The sequence below is a fragment of the Acomys minous genome (genome assembly GCF_964271855.1).
Source record: "Acomys minous genome assembly, chromosome: 4".
Classification (NCBI taxonomy): Eukaryota; Metazoa; Chordata; class Mammalia; order Rodentia; family Muridae; genus Acomys; species Acomys minous.
Genome location: NC_140486.1, coordinates 39,748,887 through 39,763,328, shown reverse-complemented (window position 1 = coordinate 39,763,328; position 14,442 = coordinate 39,748,887). Strand labels below are relative to the sequence as shown.

Genomic DNA, 14,442 nt, shown 5'->3' with positions numbered 1-14,442 from the left:
TACTTTTTCTCAAATCCAGTTTTATTGAAGTTGTTTGGCAGTTTTGATGGTAGCTCAAGGTGAGTGGACACATTTACACTAGTTTCAGTTTTGCTTTGCAGGAGGTCTGGGTACATGTACATTTCTAAGCCCCCTGCCCTTCGCTAGGAAGTAACAAAACTGCTATTATGTCCCTATTCTCTACAGGATAGGAATTTGTCAAATAGGGCTGAAAACAAAAGTCCTGATTTAAAAAATTCTCGTCAAATATTAAGAACATACAAAGTATACTAAAGGTTTCTACATTTAGTCTTCCAGGTATGAAAACAGACATTTGATAGTTTGTGGTTTCCTACTTTTACTTGTTAATTATTAGAGTTCAGAGACCAGGGTGTTTCCTAAGGCCAAAAGAAACCCGAAACACCCTCCCCACCTCCCTACCCCCCTACCCTGCCTAGAGTTTCCATGAAATCATTGGACAGAAGAACGTGGAGCAATATGATTTGGCCATTAGAAATCAATTGACTTTTTCTTTAGTGGAAATTTCCTCCTGCATAGCTCAGGATACTATTTGCTTCCTTAGCACACCCACTTTGCAGCAGGACTGTGCTTATTTAACTGTGTAACTGGACAGCAAACGGTGGGTGGCCTCTCTGTCCAAGGTAAACATTCAGGGGACCTGGAGGCAAAACTTCGAAGGGCTTGGTATGCCTTAGTTGTTCTCCAGTGAGCCTGACATCGGCTGTAAGAAAGGAGAAAAGAAATCTGTGTAAGAACTTCTGCGTAGGGCATATAATCTTGTTCTAAGTCAGTGGTTCTCAGCTTGTGGGTCACAACCCCACCCAAAGACCCTGGGGAAACACAGATATTTACATTATGATTCATAAGAGTAGCAAAATTACAGTTATGGAGTAGCAATGAAAACAGTTTTATGGCTGGGGGCCCCCGCAACATGAGGAACTGTGTTAAGGGGTTGCAGCATTAGGAAGGTTGAGAACCACTGGTCTAAGTGGTCTAGTTTCTCAAGCAGAGCTGAAAGCCTGGCCATGGAGTCGTATGGCTTTGTTCTTGCGATAAGAAACTCTTTGAGTTCTGACATGGAAGACAAATGCAAGCCGAGGATTACAGCAGCCTGTCTCCATGGACTTCACTCATGACTAAATGAAGTTCATTCCATTTTTATTTCATCAATGGCAGAAGACTATCCTACCATAGTAATATTGGTTGCCTTATGGGGGAAAGACTTGTCCTTCAAGGATGTCTTAGCATATCCCAATATATTTGCGGTCTAAAAACATTTCAATGGACATGGGCTTCAGAAAGTCTCAGCGAATGTAATTTATTGATGTCCCAGTAGACTAGACTCTGAACATTGTCATAGTTGGAAACAGGTCAAATAAAGGCTTCATTCTTATTTCACAAGTGGAGAAAACATTTTCTTTGGGAATTAACACACATATTGAAATTTCTCAAGGAACAAGTCTCTGCACCTAATTAATTTTTAAAAAATAGCCTGCCGTGGTGGTGCATGCCTTTAATCCCAGCACTCGGGAGGCAGGGGCAGGTGGATCGCTGTGAGTTTGAGGCCAGCCTGGTCTACAAAGTGAGTCCAGGACAGCCAAGGCTACACAGAGAAACGCTGTCTCAAAGAACAAAAACAAAATAAATAAATAAATAAGTAAATAATCTTCAAAGATAATAATTGTCCTCAAAGAAATAATTAGAATTAGGCCAGAGGCATTAGATCTCCCTGAAGCTATAGTTAAAGGCAGTTGTGAGCTGCTGGATCTGAGTGCTGGGAATGAAATGCAGGTCCTCTTGCAGGAGTTCTTACCTCCCGAGCCATCTTTCCAGCACATTAAATAATACTTAGCACATTAAAAGCCTTCATGCAGCCGGGTGTGGTGGCACACGCCTTTAATGCCAGCACTCGGGAGGCAGAGGCAGGTGGATCGCTGTGAGTTTGAGGCCAGCCTGGTCTACAAAGCGAGTCCAGGACAGCCAAAGCTAACACGGAGAAACCCTGTCTCAAAAAACAAACAAACAAACAAACAAACACCCTAAATAAATAAATAAATAAATAAAGCCTTTGTGCGATGCACTATGGCCAAACCCTAAGTCATGTACCTTTTTTTGGTTTGTTTTTTGAAACTCATAGTGATCCACCTGTCTCTGCCTCCCAAGTGCTGGGATTAAAGGCGTGCGCCACCACGCTTAGCTTCATGCACTTCTTTAGACTTATGTGTACAAGTGCTTTGCCTACATGTATGTATATGCACAATGTGCATTCCTGCCTATAGAGGTCATAAGTGGACATTGGCATCAGATCCCTGAGAAACGGAGTTAAGGATGGTGTGGACCCCATGTGGGACCTGTGATCTGAATCTAGGTCCTCTGCAAGAGCAGCAAGTGCTCTTAACTTCTGAGCCATCTCTCTAGCTCCTTTGAAGTCATTTGAACCCAGGAAACGGTACTTACAAATGGAGTCCTGACTCCAAATTTGCTGTGGAATGTCATGGTGACTTTGTTTTTATGCCCTGTTCTTTGATCGAAGGCGTGGCACGTGTCGAAAGGTGGACTGTACAAGTGAAGGCTCACGGCAGGCTCCGTGTGGCTCACGTTCTCTACTCGGTGTAATCCAATAGAGTCTGAAAACACGAAAGGGGACACAAAACAACGAAGGAATCAAGATGGCAGCTGAAGGCAAAAGTTTCTTAATCACCCACAGTCTTTAATTGACGTTGGTGAGTATGGAGTGAATATACATCAGAATTAAACAGCTTGTTATGTATCGTTAAGTGCCATGCAGGCATCCATCTGCAGACTACCTCAAATTACAGTCACAGACTACAACAAGATATAATATAGTGAGAAACAAAACAAGACAAAAGAAAATATTCATAAGAATGTAAAAGAACAAAACAATCAAAAACAAAAAACAAAAACTACCACTAACAAAATCCAACCCCGTATTTTGAAACTCTCAAGCTGCTAAGGAATTGGCAGCACCAGGCACTTCCGGAGACAAGTGAAGACCAGGCCCAACACGCTCACTAGGGAAAGGCTATTTAGGAAGTAGGGTCTCAAATCCCATTTCACCTTCTCTCCATACTCCCAAGCCTGAGAAGGACAGAGATTTGTTATCTCGAACTAGAAAAGAATACAACCGTGGCAGCCAAGGCTGGTGGATATCTTGGTAAAAGCAAGTGAGTGAAACAACAAGCCAGGCATAAATGGCGAGAGCTCTGTTCTCCTCACCAGCCATCAGGCAGGATTTCTGTCTCCGGGCAGAGATGCAAGCATCTCCTTAAGGAGTCTCACCAGCTCCCACAGGAAAGCCCCACACATCCTGCCACTGGGACCTCCTCTGCTAAAGGGCTCTACCCAACATAGAGAGGGGGGAGGGGAGGGGAGAGGAGGAGAGAGGAAGGGAGGGAAGAGGGGGAGAGAGGAGACAGATCCTGTCAACAAGCCCCATCCTGTGTTCAGAGCCACCAAGTGAACTTTTTTTGTCCCTGGATTTTACACATGAGCACACAACTGAGTTAGCCTCTAGTTCAGAGGACAGAGCAGCCTAGAAAAGCAAGCTGAAACAGGACACCAAGTGGACCTGGGAAAGTCTATCATTAGCATTTTTTTTCTGAGACAAAAATACCCAGAGGGGAGAAGGAAATCAAAAGAATTTTTTGTTATCTATTTATTTATTCTTGTAGAGAGTGTCTCAGGCAGTGCACCGTGGTTACCTTTACCCAACCTCCTCAGTGCTGGGCTGGTTTAGGTAGGCCTGAGGACTGAAGCCAAGGCCTTGCATGCTAGGCAAGCACTCTACCAGCTGAGCTACACCTAGGCCTGAAAAAGGCTCCTCAAGAGAAAAGCACAGCTGGATGTGGTGGTGCACACAGGTAGGAAATGCTGAAGAGGCAGAGGCAGGAGGATTGCCAAACACAACAAAACCTGAACAGAAGGGCTTGGCAGAAAGGGTTGAGGTAGACTCAAAGAATCAGAGGGCAAAGATTAAAATAATAGGAAAGAGAAAAAGATCAAAGGACAAGTTCGGGAAGCTTCCTATCCAAACAAGAGGCCTTTCAGAAAGAGAGCCCGCAGGGACAACATGAGGATATTTCTTGGGTTAATGGGCACAAGTCGACTGCCCAAACCGAACTAACCAAGCAGCTGGCAGAACAAGGAGTCCTTAGGTGACCTTATGACTGTGAAACCACATGGGACAGGATGAAGGCACCACATGGGAAGATTCCAAACATTTCCAGAAGATCTTTCAGAGAGATTCAGAGAGAGAGAGAGAGAGAGAGAGAGAGAGAGAGAGAGAGAGAGAGAGAGAGAGAGAGAGAGGGCGCTAAGAATCAGGAAGGCAGTGGATTTTCAACAGGAACAGGGTAACTAGAAGACAAGACACAGCCTTCTGAGGGACAGTGACTGACAGGTCACAATTCACATCCAATTAACTCATCTATCAAGCTGTAAGATTTGAATACAGGGTGTTTTTCTTTTGTTGTTGTGTTGCTGTCATCATCATCTTTAGATCGTAACCATGTTCCTCCCTAATCTGTAAAACGCAGAGGCTGGAAACTTGCAGCTCTACTCTCTTTGAGTGATTAGTCTACACGCATTAGCCAGTACAGCTCACCGCACATTTTACCAATTGGCAGTGAAATTGTCCTGATGCTTTTTCCATTGAAGTGTTAAGTTTTGGGGTTTTTTAAAATGTTAATTTCTGCCAAAGCTCTCTTCCATACCCAATGTACATTTTCAAAGGCTCTGATTCCAGCTGCAAGCAATCATCTCACTGGGGTTGGTGACCACTGCTGCCCTTTAGTGTTCACCAGGTCCTTACCAAAGCTCTTTAATTCCGTGTCTGCAGCTCCCTCCTTCAATTTACATCCTTGGCTGCCACAGGCCTTTCCATTGGAGACCCTGGCAAAGCTCTTTTCCATATCTAATGTACATTCTCAAAGCAAGCAATCATTCTAAGAAGCTTTTTGTTTTCTTTCCTTTTTTCTTTCTCTTTTTCTTCTTTTTTTAGTTTTTCAAGACATGGTTTCCCTGTGTAGCTTTGACTGTCCTGGACTCGCTTTGTAGACCAGGCTGGCCTCGAACTCACAGCGATCCGCCTGCCTCTGCCTCCACAGTGCTGGGATTAAAGGAGCGCGCCACCACCACCCCGCTTTCTTTCTTGTGCTATGATAGAGGTGGAAAGTTTGTTCTTATAAAGGTGGCGCGCCTTCTATATGGGAACCCTCAAATATTGGAGAAAACAAATGAAAATGTCTACAGAGGAAAACCACAGCCTCATGTGATATGAATAGAAAACATTTCCCATACAATCTGATCTTTGTGAGTGATGTGCGTTCCTCTAAAAAAATTTAAGCCAAACAGCAAGGCCAATACTAGACATTAAGACATATGAAGGAAGTCTTGTGTGTGCCAGAGGAAGACTGTAACATTTTATTTTATATAACCAGGACAGCATCCTGATTAAAAGCATATGTCTGGACTGAAACTTCTTGGAAAATACTGGCTAACCATTTAAAAGCTGAGTGACTGCAGACAAGTTATTTAATTTTCATATGTACTGGCAATCTCATATATAAATGAGACTAAAAATTATGACTCTTACATGCTTTAATGAATTTTTGGAAAGTTACATTCTTTCCAAAGATCTTAGAAATAGCAGTAAGTTCACTGCCTCTCCTGGGAAATAGTTGGCTACTCCAAAAGACATTTAGGGGAGAGAACAAATTCTTGATAAGAGAGCTATAAGTCACTGCCCAACAATATACATTGCATAGTTTCCCTTGAGAAAAGCCTTCTAGGTATGCTATCTGCAGTTAAAAAAAAAAAAAAAGGCACCAACTAACGTTCTTTAATCACTTCCAGAGCATGCTGCATTTTCTAATACAGACACACTCTATGTTTCCCAAGTAGACACAATTCTTTTGCATAAATTCTATCCTACATTCTCTGTTCTAAGCGTGGGCAAGTAAATAGCTTTCCAATGAATGATAATCTTCATGCATATGTCTTGGTTTGTTTTTCAAGACAGGGTTTCTCTTGCAGTCCTGGCTCTCATTGACTCACTTTGTAGACCAGACTGGGCTCAAATTCACAGAGAGATATGCCAGCCTCGGCCTCCCAAGTGCTGGGGTTATAGTCCTGCGCCACCATGCCCAGCTCATGCATATGTTTGAAGTGAATGATTCCAACCCTGCTTTAAAGCCTTAGAAACCCATTGTGTTTAGGCTATTTTCCAACCACTTCCCATCAACATGCATGATAAGAGCTCAGTTTCTTGGGCTGGAGAGATGTCTCAGGAGTTAAGAGCACTGGCTGCTCTTCCAGAAGTCCTGAGTTCGGGAGGGAGGGAGGAAGGAATGGGACAATACCAGGATGGGATAACAATTAAGATGTAATATGAATAAATTAATAATAAAAAAAGAAGTCCTGAGTTCAATTCCAAGGAACCACATGATAGCTCACAACCATCTGTAATGAGATCTGGTACCTTCTTCTGGCATGCAGGTGTACAGAAGACAGAGAATTCATATACATAAAATAAATAAATAAACCTTAAAAAATAAAAGAGCTCAGTTTGTCCTACGTGATCATAGACAAAGTATAAAATGTTACCATTAATGTAGGCACACTGGTTTTCCCTCAGGGTTCTTTCAGACTTCTTGATCATCTCATTGGATTTTTTGTCAGGCCAGTCAAACAGTGTCTCCTTTAGATTTCCTTGCAGCATCTTCAAAAAGCAGTGGGAGTCCGTGTGGTCGTGAATACTGCTATATAGGCACAGAATGACAAACGAACTCAGTAGCTGGTCCAGTGCCCCATTGATTGAGCTGAAGCTGATCCACTTCAAGAAGCCTTTAAAGCTATCAGTTTACAATTCGGCATTGCTATTACTCTGGACACAGAAACAACTCATCCATAAGAAGGCATGTAACGTACAGTCTTGATGTAAACACGTACTAGAGAGCAGTGTATGTTTGAAAAGTGATGCCACAGTAATATGGCAACAAAACACAAAACTCAGAAACCATTTCTTTTCTTTTTCCTCAGTGCAGTTTTTTTTTGTTTATTTGTTTTGTTTTGATTTGTTTGTTTTTGTTTTTATTTTTTTCCTCGGTTTACAGTTGTCTTTGAGACACAGCTTCATTATGTGTAGATAGGACTGGCCATCTTCCTTCTTCAGAAGGGAGGGTCACAGGTTTGCTGGGATTATGGGTGAGAAACAATGTCCGGGGTGGGGTCGGGGGAGGACGCAGCTTTTAATAACTCATTTAAGCTGAGCTAGAATTTGGTAATGAAAGAATATTAGGACTGGAAGACTGCTTGCATAGGATGTGAGGTCCTGGGTTTTATCTCTGGCATCACACAGACAGACACACACACAGTCTCTCCCTCCCTCCCTCTCTCTGTCTCTCTCTCTCTCTGTCTCTCTCTCTCTTTCACACACACATACACACACACATACTTGTCCATTAGAGAAGTTTTTAAAAGAACAAAGTAAATCATCCATAATAACTGACTATACTGACATCATTTACTATTTTATTCCCTGTGGGCCTTTTCTTTCCTTGTTTGTATGTGTGGGGGAGAATTTATATGTTTGTATATGCATACTTATCATCCTGAAGTGATGACAGAATGAATACATAGTGCTAACATCTTACAGGCTTGGAGTAGCCTACGTGTGACAATCTTCTGATGCTGGTGAGAGAAAGCAAACTGTATATTAAGTAGAAAGGAATTTATTTATATGATCTTAGAACAAACAGTACTTAGGTACATGAAGTCATAATAGCTGCAAAGTTGATTAATATATTCAAGTGTATATAATTGTTAGGATTTACATCATGATGAGTTCTGTTAATGTTTAAATGCACCATAAAAAGAACTCTTTCTAATAGGACCTAACTGATCCTTGCTCATCTGTCTTTAAAAACTACTGAGAGAACGAATGACTGCTCCCCACCCCATCTCACCCAGTGCTCATTTCAGCGTCTGTTTACTCTAGACCTAACACACTAGAGCATTCTGCTTTGGCATTGCCTTCCTCTCTGGGTCTGGGTAATTGTTAGACAAAACCTGACAAATCTGTTTTAAGATACAATAATGTTCAGTTGGTAACAAGGCTGACAAGGGTACTGACTAGAGGCAAGGAAACAAATGTTAAAGCATCAGTGTTAGTTTAAATTGCACTCCTGGTAAAGAAGTTAAACAATTAACTAGAAGTAGAAAGAGTTTTTTTTCTGAATTTGTAACATGTTTTTCTGCCTCCAAATCTGGCCCAGTTTGGTCTTTGGTCCCACAGTTGTTGACACACCTCACATACCACAAAGGTCAGGGTTAAGCACAGTTCCAAAACCAGTTTAACTCCATAATAGACAGAGAGGTTAAATTAAGGTGAGTATTTTCCTCTTTGAATCACTACTCATTTGGGAAGGAGGCTTGTTTTTACTTTTATTTTTCACATTTATCAGTGTGTGTGTGTGTGTGTGTGTGTGTGTGTGTGTGTGTGTGTGTGTAAGAGGTGGTTTTCTTGTAAAAGTTGGTTCTTTCCTACTCTGTGGATTCCAGAGAATTATCAAGCTTACCCACTGTGCCATCTCCTTGGCCCTGGGCACTGGTTTTAATGCACGTAGTTCATGCCAGACACTGTAAGAAATACCTTGAATGGAGGTGGGGTACAGTTCAGCATTTAGAGGGTACACTGTTTGTCCAGTGTGCATGAAACATATACTAGATTTCTAGCATTGCAAAACATGGAGTTATCTTCAGAACATTTAAAACACCATAACTTACACTAATTGAACCTTGAGACAATAGGTGCTTTAAAACAGGTTAAAGCTGGTTGTGGGGTGGGGCGATGGTGGTGGTGGCACCCATCTTTAATCCCAGCACTCAGGAGGCAGAGGCAGGTGGATCTCTGTGAGTTCAAGGCCAGCCTGGTCTACAGAGTGAGTTCCAGGACAGCCAGGGCTACACAGAGAAATCCTGTCTTGAAAAACCACAAAACCAAAATAAATAAATAAATAAATAAATAAATAAAAATAAAAAAAACCCAGAACAAAACAAATACATAAATAAACAAACAAAACCCAAAATTAAACAAAACAAAAAACCACTCACACAAAAAAACAAAACCACATTATAAAAGCAGTTAGCAGTTCAAGAGGTTGACAAAATGTGCAAAACAGAAGTGGAGTATATAACCTTTACTTCATGAAGAAAGTATCACAAACGCATATTCACCTTAGCAGAGCATACCCACCAACATGCTGACATAAGCTTTTTGTAACTACCTGGAACTCACAGAGATCTCTCTGCCTCTGCCTCTTACACTGGGATTAAAGGTGTGTGCCGCCATGCCCACCCAGAACATAGATTTGTCAAAGGAAAGTATGAAAGAACTCCTGAGGGGAGGAGGAATACCCAAAAGGAATGCCTGGAATGAGTGAACTGTTGCATTACCTGCCATGACCTTCACCCCAGCACAGAATCATCAGATTAAACTTCCCGTTTCCTTGATCCACAAGATTTCGAGTATACCTGAAAAAGCAAACATATTCCAGTGGGAATCTGATCGCTGAGATAAGCACTAGGAAAATTAGTGTGACAAAGTATCATTTACTAATTATTAACTGTAGTTATTATAAACAAAGTCTCATGCAACCCAGGCTGTGAGCTCAGAGTCTGCTGCTGATGGCTTTAAACCCCTGGTCTTCCTGCTTCCACTTACAAAGTGCTGAGATTCCCAGCATTCCTGTTGTGCTCAGTCTTACTTTAGGTTTTCTGCTTAATAATCTCTCATTCAAATGTAGAGGTTTAGTAGGGCTTACGATTTGGTCTTTAAAAAATATTTATTAAATATTGAATTTAATTTAAATTTAATTAATTTTCTCTCATTTATAACATCCTGACCACAATTTCTCTTCCTTATTCTCCTCCCAGGGAAATGCCAATCAAATCAAAACAACAACAACAACAACAACAACAACAACAAAACAAAAACAGCACCAAAAAAACCCAAAACCAAACCAATCTTTTACCTTTTCAAAAACTGTCAAGGAAAGGAAAAATCTCAGAGCCATAGGAACTCATTTAAGCAAACCCACTCTCTCACTGCCAATAGCCCACACCTACTTACTGTTAACGCATATGCCTGAATTAAATCTATACTTCAGTTTTGCTCACACAGCCATCTAAAAATAATGATCAACAGCTTGCTTCCTTTAGCCCCAATAAATTGTCAGCCACTTCAATATGCATTATTTTTCCTTTCTGAGAAACAACAGAGACATTATTTAAAGAAAGCAGTGCTTAGCGTCCAGATGCACTTCCTAGAAATGGCAGATGCCATGCAAAGGTCCTTCCGAAGTGGAACCCCTAGCCTGCTGTGCGTTGGAACGCGAACCCTCCCCCCAATAGGCTACCTCCGTCAAACTTGAACATGCGTTCTGAGTTCAAAGACCAGAACAAATGAAATCTGTTTCCAACAGTGGAGTTTTGACTTTTCTGCATTTTGGAGCCCCACCCCCCAGGTCCAGGGAGAATGATGACAAGACCTTTCTGTATTTTGAATCCCTGACTTTACTGAGGTATCTGCTCAGTGTTTCTTACAGGTATGAAAAGATAAGAGGGGAAAAAATAATGCAAATTTCATGTTTCTCCGTGCTTATCAGCCTCAAACTAATAAAAAGTAGCTTACTCATGGGAAGATATCTGGAAAGTTCTTAACTACTCCAGGAAAGAATGTTGCTATTGTTTGGGGGCATTTCTCCCCTTCTAGTAGCTAAAGTAGGCTCTGAGGACCGAGGTTTCACTGAAGGACTGTTCTAGAACTCTGCCAGGTTTTACTACTGAAGCGCTGACACAAACGCATTCAAAAGCACTCATAAGGAAAAGTTCTGCACAAATAAGCTGAGGGCTGAAGAAAGCACCAGAACAAAGGTTTCATTAGGTCAGAAGACTGAACCTTTCGCTATTATAGTTGACAGGGGAAAAGAAAAAAAAAAAAAACCAAACCAAAAGTTGTCATTTGGTCCAAATGGTCCTGTTGTTAGCATCTACCCAGCAAAGTCCATCGGCTGTGACACTCATTTTAGACTGACGTTTCTAAGGTATGGGAAGGGTTGTATACGTCTGTTCTGGTAGTGTTTGTTCACTTAGTCATCTGTTAACTCGCGCTGTCCAGGCTGCTTCCAGCCTTGTCCTCCCTACCATCCCCCAAGCTCAGGGCCAGGAGCTTGCAGGACAGGAAATCTCCGGAGACTTGCCAAGTACTATTATTTTCTTTTTAGCTATTAGTTTCCCTTATATTTGAGCTCCTTATGACCCAGGACAGGGCTGTGCACATAGACTTTAAGTCATAGTAAACAGGGTTCATGTACAACACCCCACTTCTCCCAAGAACCCGCTGTCTGGATATACTGGAACACACATAGCCTTGCTTCCAAGCCCCAGATCGTGTCACAGACTGCAACCCTTTGAGGCATGAAGGATCACAACACTGTAGTTCACCCACCAGCTCTCTCCCTCCTTACTCTATAGCCCACCCAGGACTTCACCTTATCTTAATGCCCTGTGCCTTGGATCAAACAAAAGTCCCCGGCAATGCCATTGTTCTAGAAAGCAGGAGTCGTGTGCAGCACACCTGGCTAATTTCACCTGGGCAATGCGATATCTAGCCAGATATGCTACTGTAATAAAACGATTTGTCTAGAGCAGTGGTTCTCAACCTTCCTAATGCTGCCACCGTTTAATACAGTTCATGCTGAGATGATGCCACCAGCCATAAAATTGTTTTTATTGCTATTTTGTAACTGTAACTTGCTACTGTTTTGACTTGAAAAACTCTGTGTTTTCTCATTGTCTTAGGCAACTCCCTTGAAGAGATCATTCTACCTCCAAAGTGGTAGCCACCCATAGGTTGAGAATCACGGGACCAGAGGAAGTTGCTTAGTGCTTTTGAGCTCAAGCTTTTAAAATTGTCACTGAATAGAGGAATGTGGATTCACAAAAGTTTGGAACAGTATGATTTCTGAATGTACAGCCAAAAATTAATTTCAAATAAAATGTAATGTGGAATAAATTGGAACCAGGCAACATTTGCCTGTGTCATCACATGACTACATAGCAATTTTGGTTCTTTTTTTTTTTAATTGTGTGTATTATGTATGTGTGTGTGCATGTGTGTGGCACAGTGCTGGTGTAAAGGTCAGAGGGCATCTTCCCTGAGTTTTCAAGTAGCCCAGGCTGTGAACTGTGAGCTGTGAGCTGAGGTTTGCCCAGCTTGTCTATCTCCACCTCCTAAGTGCAAGTATCACACCCAGTCTCAATTGTTTTTCATGTTTAATAATCTTTGATTCAAATGTAAAGTTGTAATAACAAATATTCAACCAAGATACTTTATGTAAAAGTAAACAAGCAATCCATCTCATTAGTATGCATATTTGCTTTCATGATAAAATTGCTTGCTAATTTTTAAAAAAAATTATGATTGATTTTCAGTAATAGTAAATAGTTGATTTTTAATTTTATGCACCTTCATACATGGAGCTATGTAAAAGTTTTTCAGGCCAAATGGGCTGCAGGTGGGCCTGGTTCGGTGGGGCTCCTTAACAATAATGCAGAAACAGACCTCGTATAGTATTAACAATAATGCAGAAACAGACCTCGTATAGTACCCAACTCCTTTCCTGCGGGTCTTCCTGGTAAAACTGAGGTAAGAACAGCTTTGCCTCACACCCTGTGAAGTGACCGGAGGGGCACTTGGCCCACAAACTGGCAATGATCAGACAGCACTTAAGAACTAGACATGTCAAGTGTACCAGACCCAGCCCGGAGCAGTGACCAGAATCAAAGGAAAGTGCTTAAGATCGCTTCCCAAACTCAAAAACGTCACCCTCTTTGTCCTTCGCGTTTACTACTCACAAGTCCCAAAATACAGTTGACATGGTCTCTGCTGACAAAATTTTATTGTACACATCGCATGTTAAGGAGAAACGACTTCCAAGGAAAAGCCGCATTCCCGCTATCCTTTCCTCGAGTCAGTTCCCTTGAGCTAGCCGCAGTCTTATCAAGCACCGAAGTTTGCTCTCTTCTACATAGGAACCTCTCACCTTCGTGGTGACTACAAGTTATTCTAAACCCAAAGGGCTGCCGATCTTTCTGACTTAATCCCTAAGTTAAGGCTACCAGAACCTCAAGCAAGTAGTTTTCCCTTCCAGATCCTGGGAAACAGGGCAAGGGAAGGCCAAAGGCTTGGGGGCTGCAAAAGCCATGGTGTGCCCAATTTGCAACCTTGCCAGTGGGTGAGCCAACACTCAAGTCAGGGAGGGGAAATTAGCTTGGGATAGAAGTAACAGCTGGCAAAACCCGGGCGCTGTTTTACATTAAATTAAGCGTTCCAGGGTTGGTGAGAGAGGACTGACTTGGGGTTCTATCTCCCACCACCACCCTTTTCTAGATGGTTGGCGGGGTGATCTCCTGGAACGTCTGTGGTCAGTTCTAGGCATCTGAGCCGCCAGGGCCGGAGCATGCCAGGTGGCGGAGGGGTCCCCGTAGCATAGTGCTAGCGGCAGTGCGGAGGTTGGGTGTCGCTGTGTTGGAGGCTGAGGGTGGTGGTGTCCAGGTCTTTTGAGCGACAGAGAGCTGGAAACCTGAGAGCCCTGCGAAGGTGGCGGTGAGCTCCCTCCCAACCCTGGGGACCTAGCTTTGCAGAAGTCCCCGAAGCGCTCACCTGTACTGGTCGAATTTGGCGTACAAAGCCCACTCAGCTGGATTGCTCTCGTAGGCTTCCAGCACAGCCTGCACCTCCTCCACGTTGACCTCGTCACCCGCGAAGAGCTCATGCAGGATGCGGATGAGATCGGCCAGGGTCCGCGGCTTCAGCAGTTCGGTCCGTTCCATCCCCGCAGGGCTGGGGCGCGCCTCTCCAGGCCAGCTGCAGAGGACGGGAGCACAGAGGACCTGGGCTGCAGGCTAGACAGGCGCACACACAGGGGACCTAGAACGCCTGGGACCCACAGCACTAAAAGCTCTCGCAAGGATATTGAGACTCAGGTCTAGGAGACACCGGAGACCAGCCTAATGCATGGACTGGCTAAGACCAAATCTGCGGAACCCGCCCTCCCGGGGCCTTTTTAAGCTCTTGGAGTCATCTAGAACGTACCAACCGCCTTCAGGGGGTGGAATTCAGGCGGGGAGAGACCCGAGAAAGAGGCCAGAGGTGGAGAGAGCCAGAGGGAAGGCCCTGGCATAGTACCAGGCTGTGTGAGCGCACTAGCCCTCTCAGAAGCCCCACGCTTGCCTTTGTCCCATACTTGCCGCGAGCTTCGGGCAATTCCTCCCCCGCCTTAGCGGCGGATTTTGGCTGCCCATCCCATCCCTTTCCCGACCCCACCTCCCAGGCTTGGCTTTGAATGTTCGCTTGTGTGT

General features: G+C 43.2%; 1 protein-coding gene across 1 annotated transcript; it reads right to left on the bottom strand.

The window, feature by feature from the left end:
* CDO1 (cysteine dioxygenase type 1) lies at nucleotides 1-14,144 on the bottom strand. The gene is made up of 5 exons (XM_084779615.1): nucleotides 13,745-14,144; nucleotides 9,475-9,552; nucleotides 6,625-6,779; nucleotides 2,458-2,627; nucleotides 1-721 (listed from the first exon to the last, which is right to left on the bottom strand). Exons 1-5 carry the CDS (start codon nucleotides 13,912-13,914, stop codon nucleotides 692-694), a joined length of 603 nt encoding a protein of 200 aa, XP_084635741.1. The 5' UTR covers nucleotides 13,915-14,144; the 3' UTR covers nucleotides 1-691.
* Between the last annotated feature and the right edge of the window lie 298 nt (nucleotides 14,145-14,442).

Excerpts from the sequence above, each read along its gene's own strand:
- CDO1 (XM_084779615.1), bottom strand. The coding sequence starts at position 13,914 with ATGGAACGGACCGAACTGCTGAAGCCGCGGACCCTGGCCGATCTCATC. Across the intron at positions 6,780-9,474 it reads TGGGGTGAAGGTCATGGCAG|CAGTATTCACGACCACACGG; the intron begins GTAATGCAACAG and ends GTGCCTATATAG. Across the intron at positions 2,628-6,624 it reads CCAGTGTGCCTACATTAATG|ACTCTATTGGATTACACCGA; the intron begins GTAACATTTTAT and ends TCGTGTTTTCAG.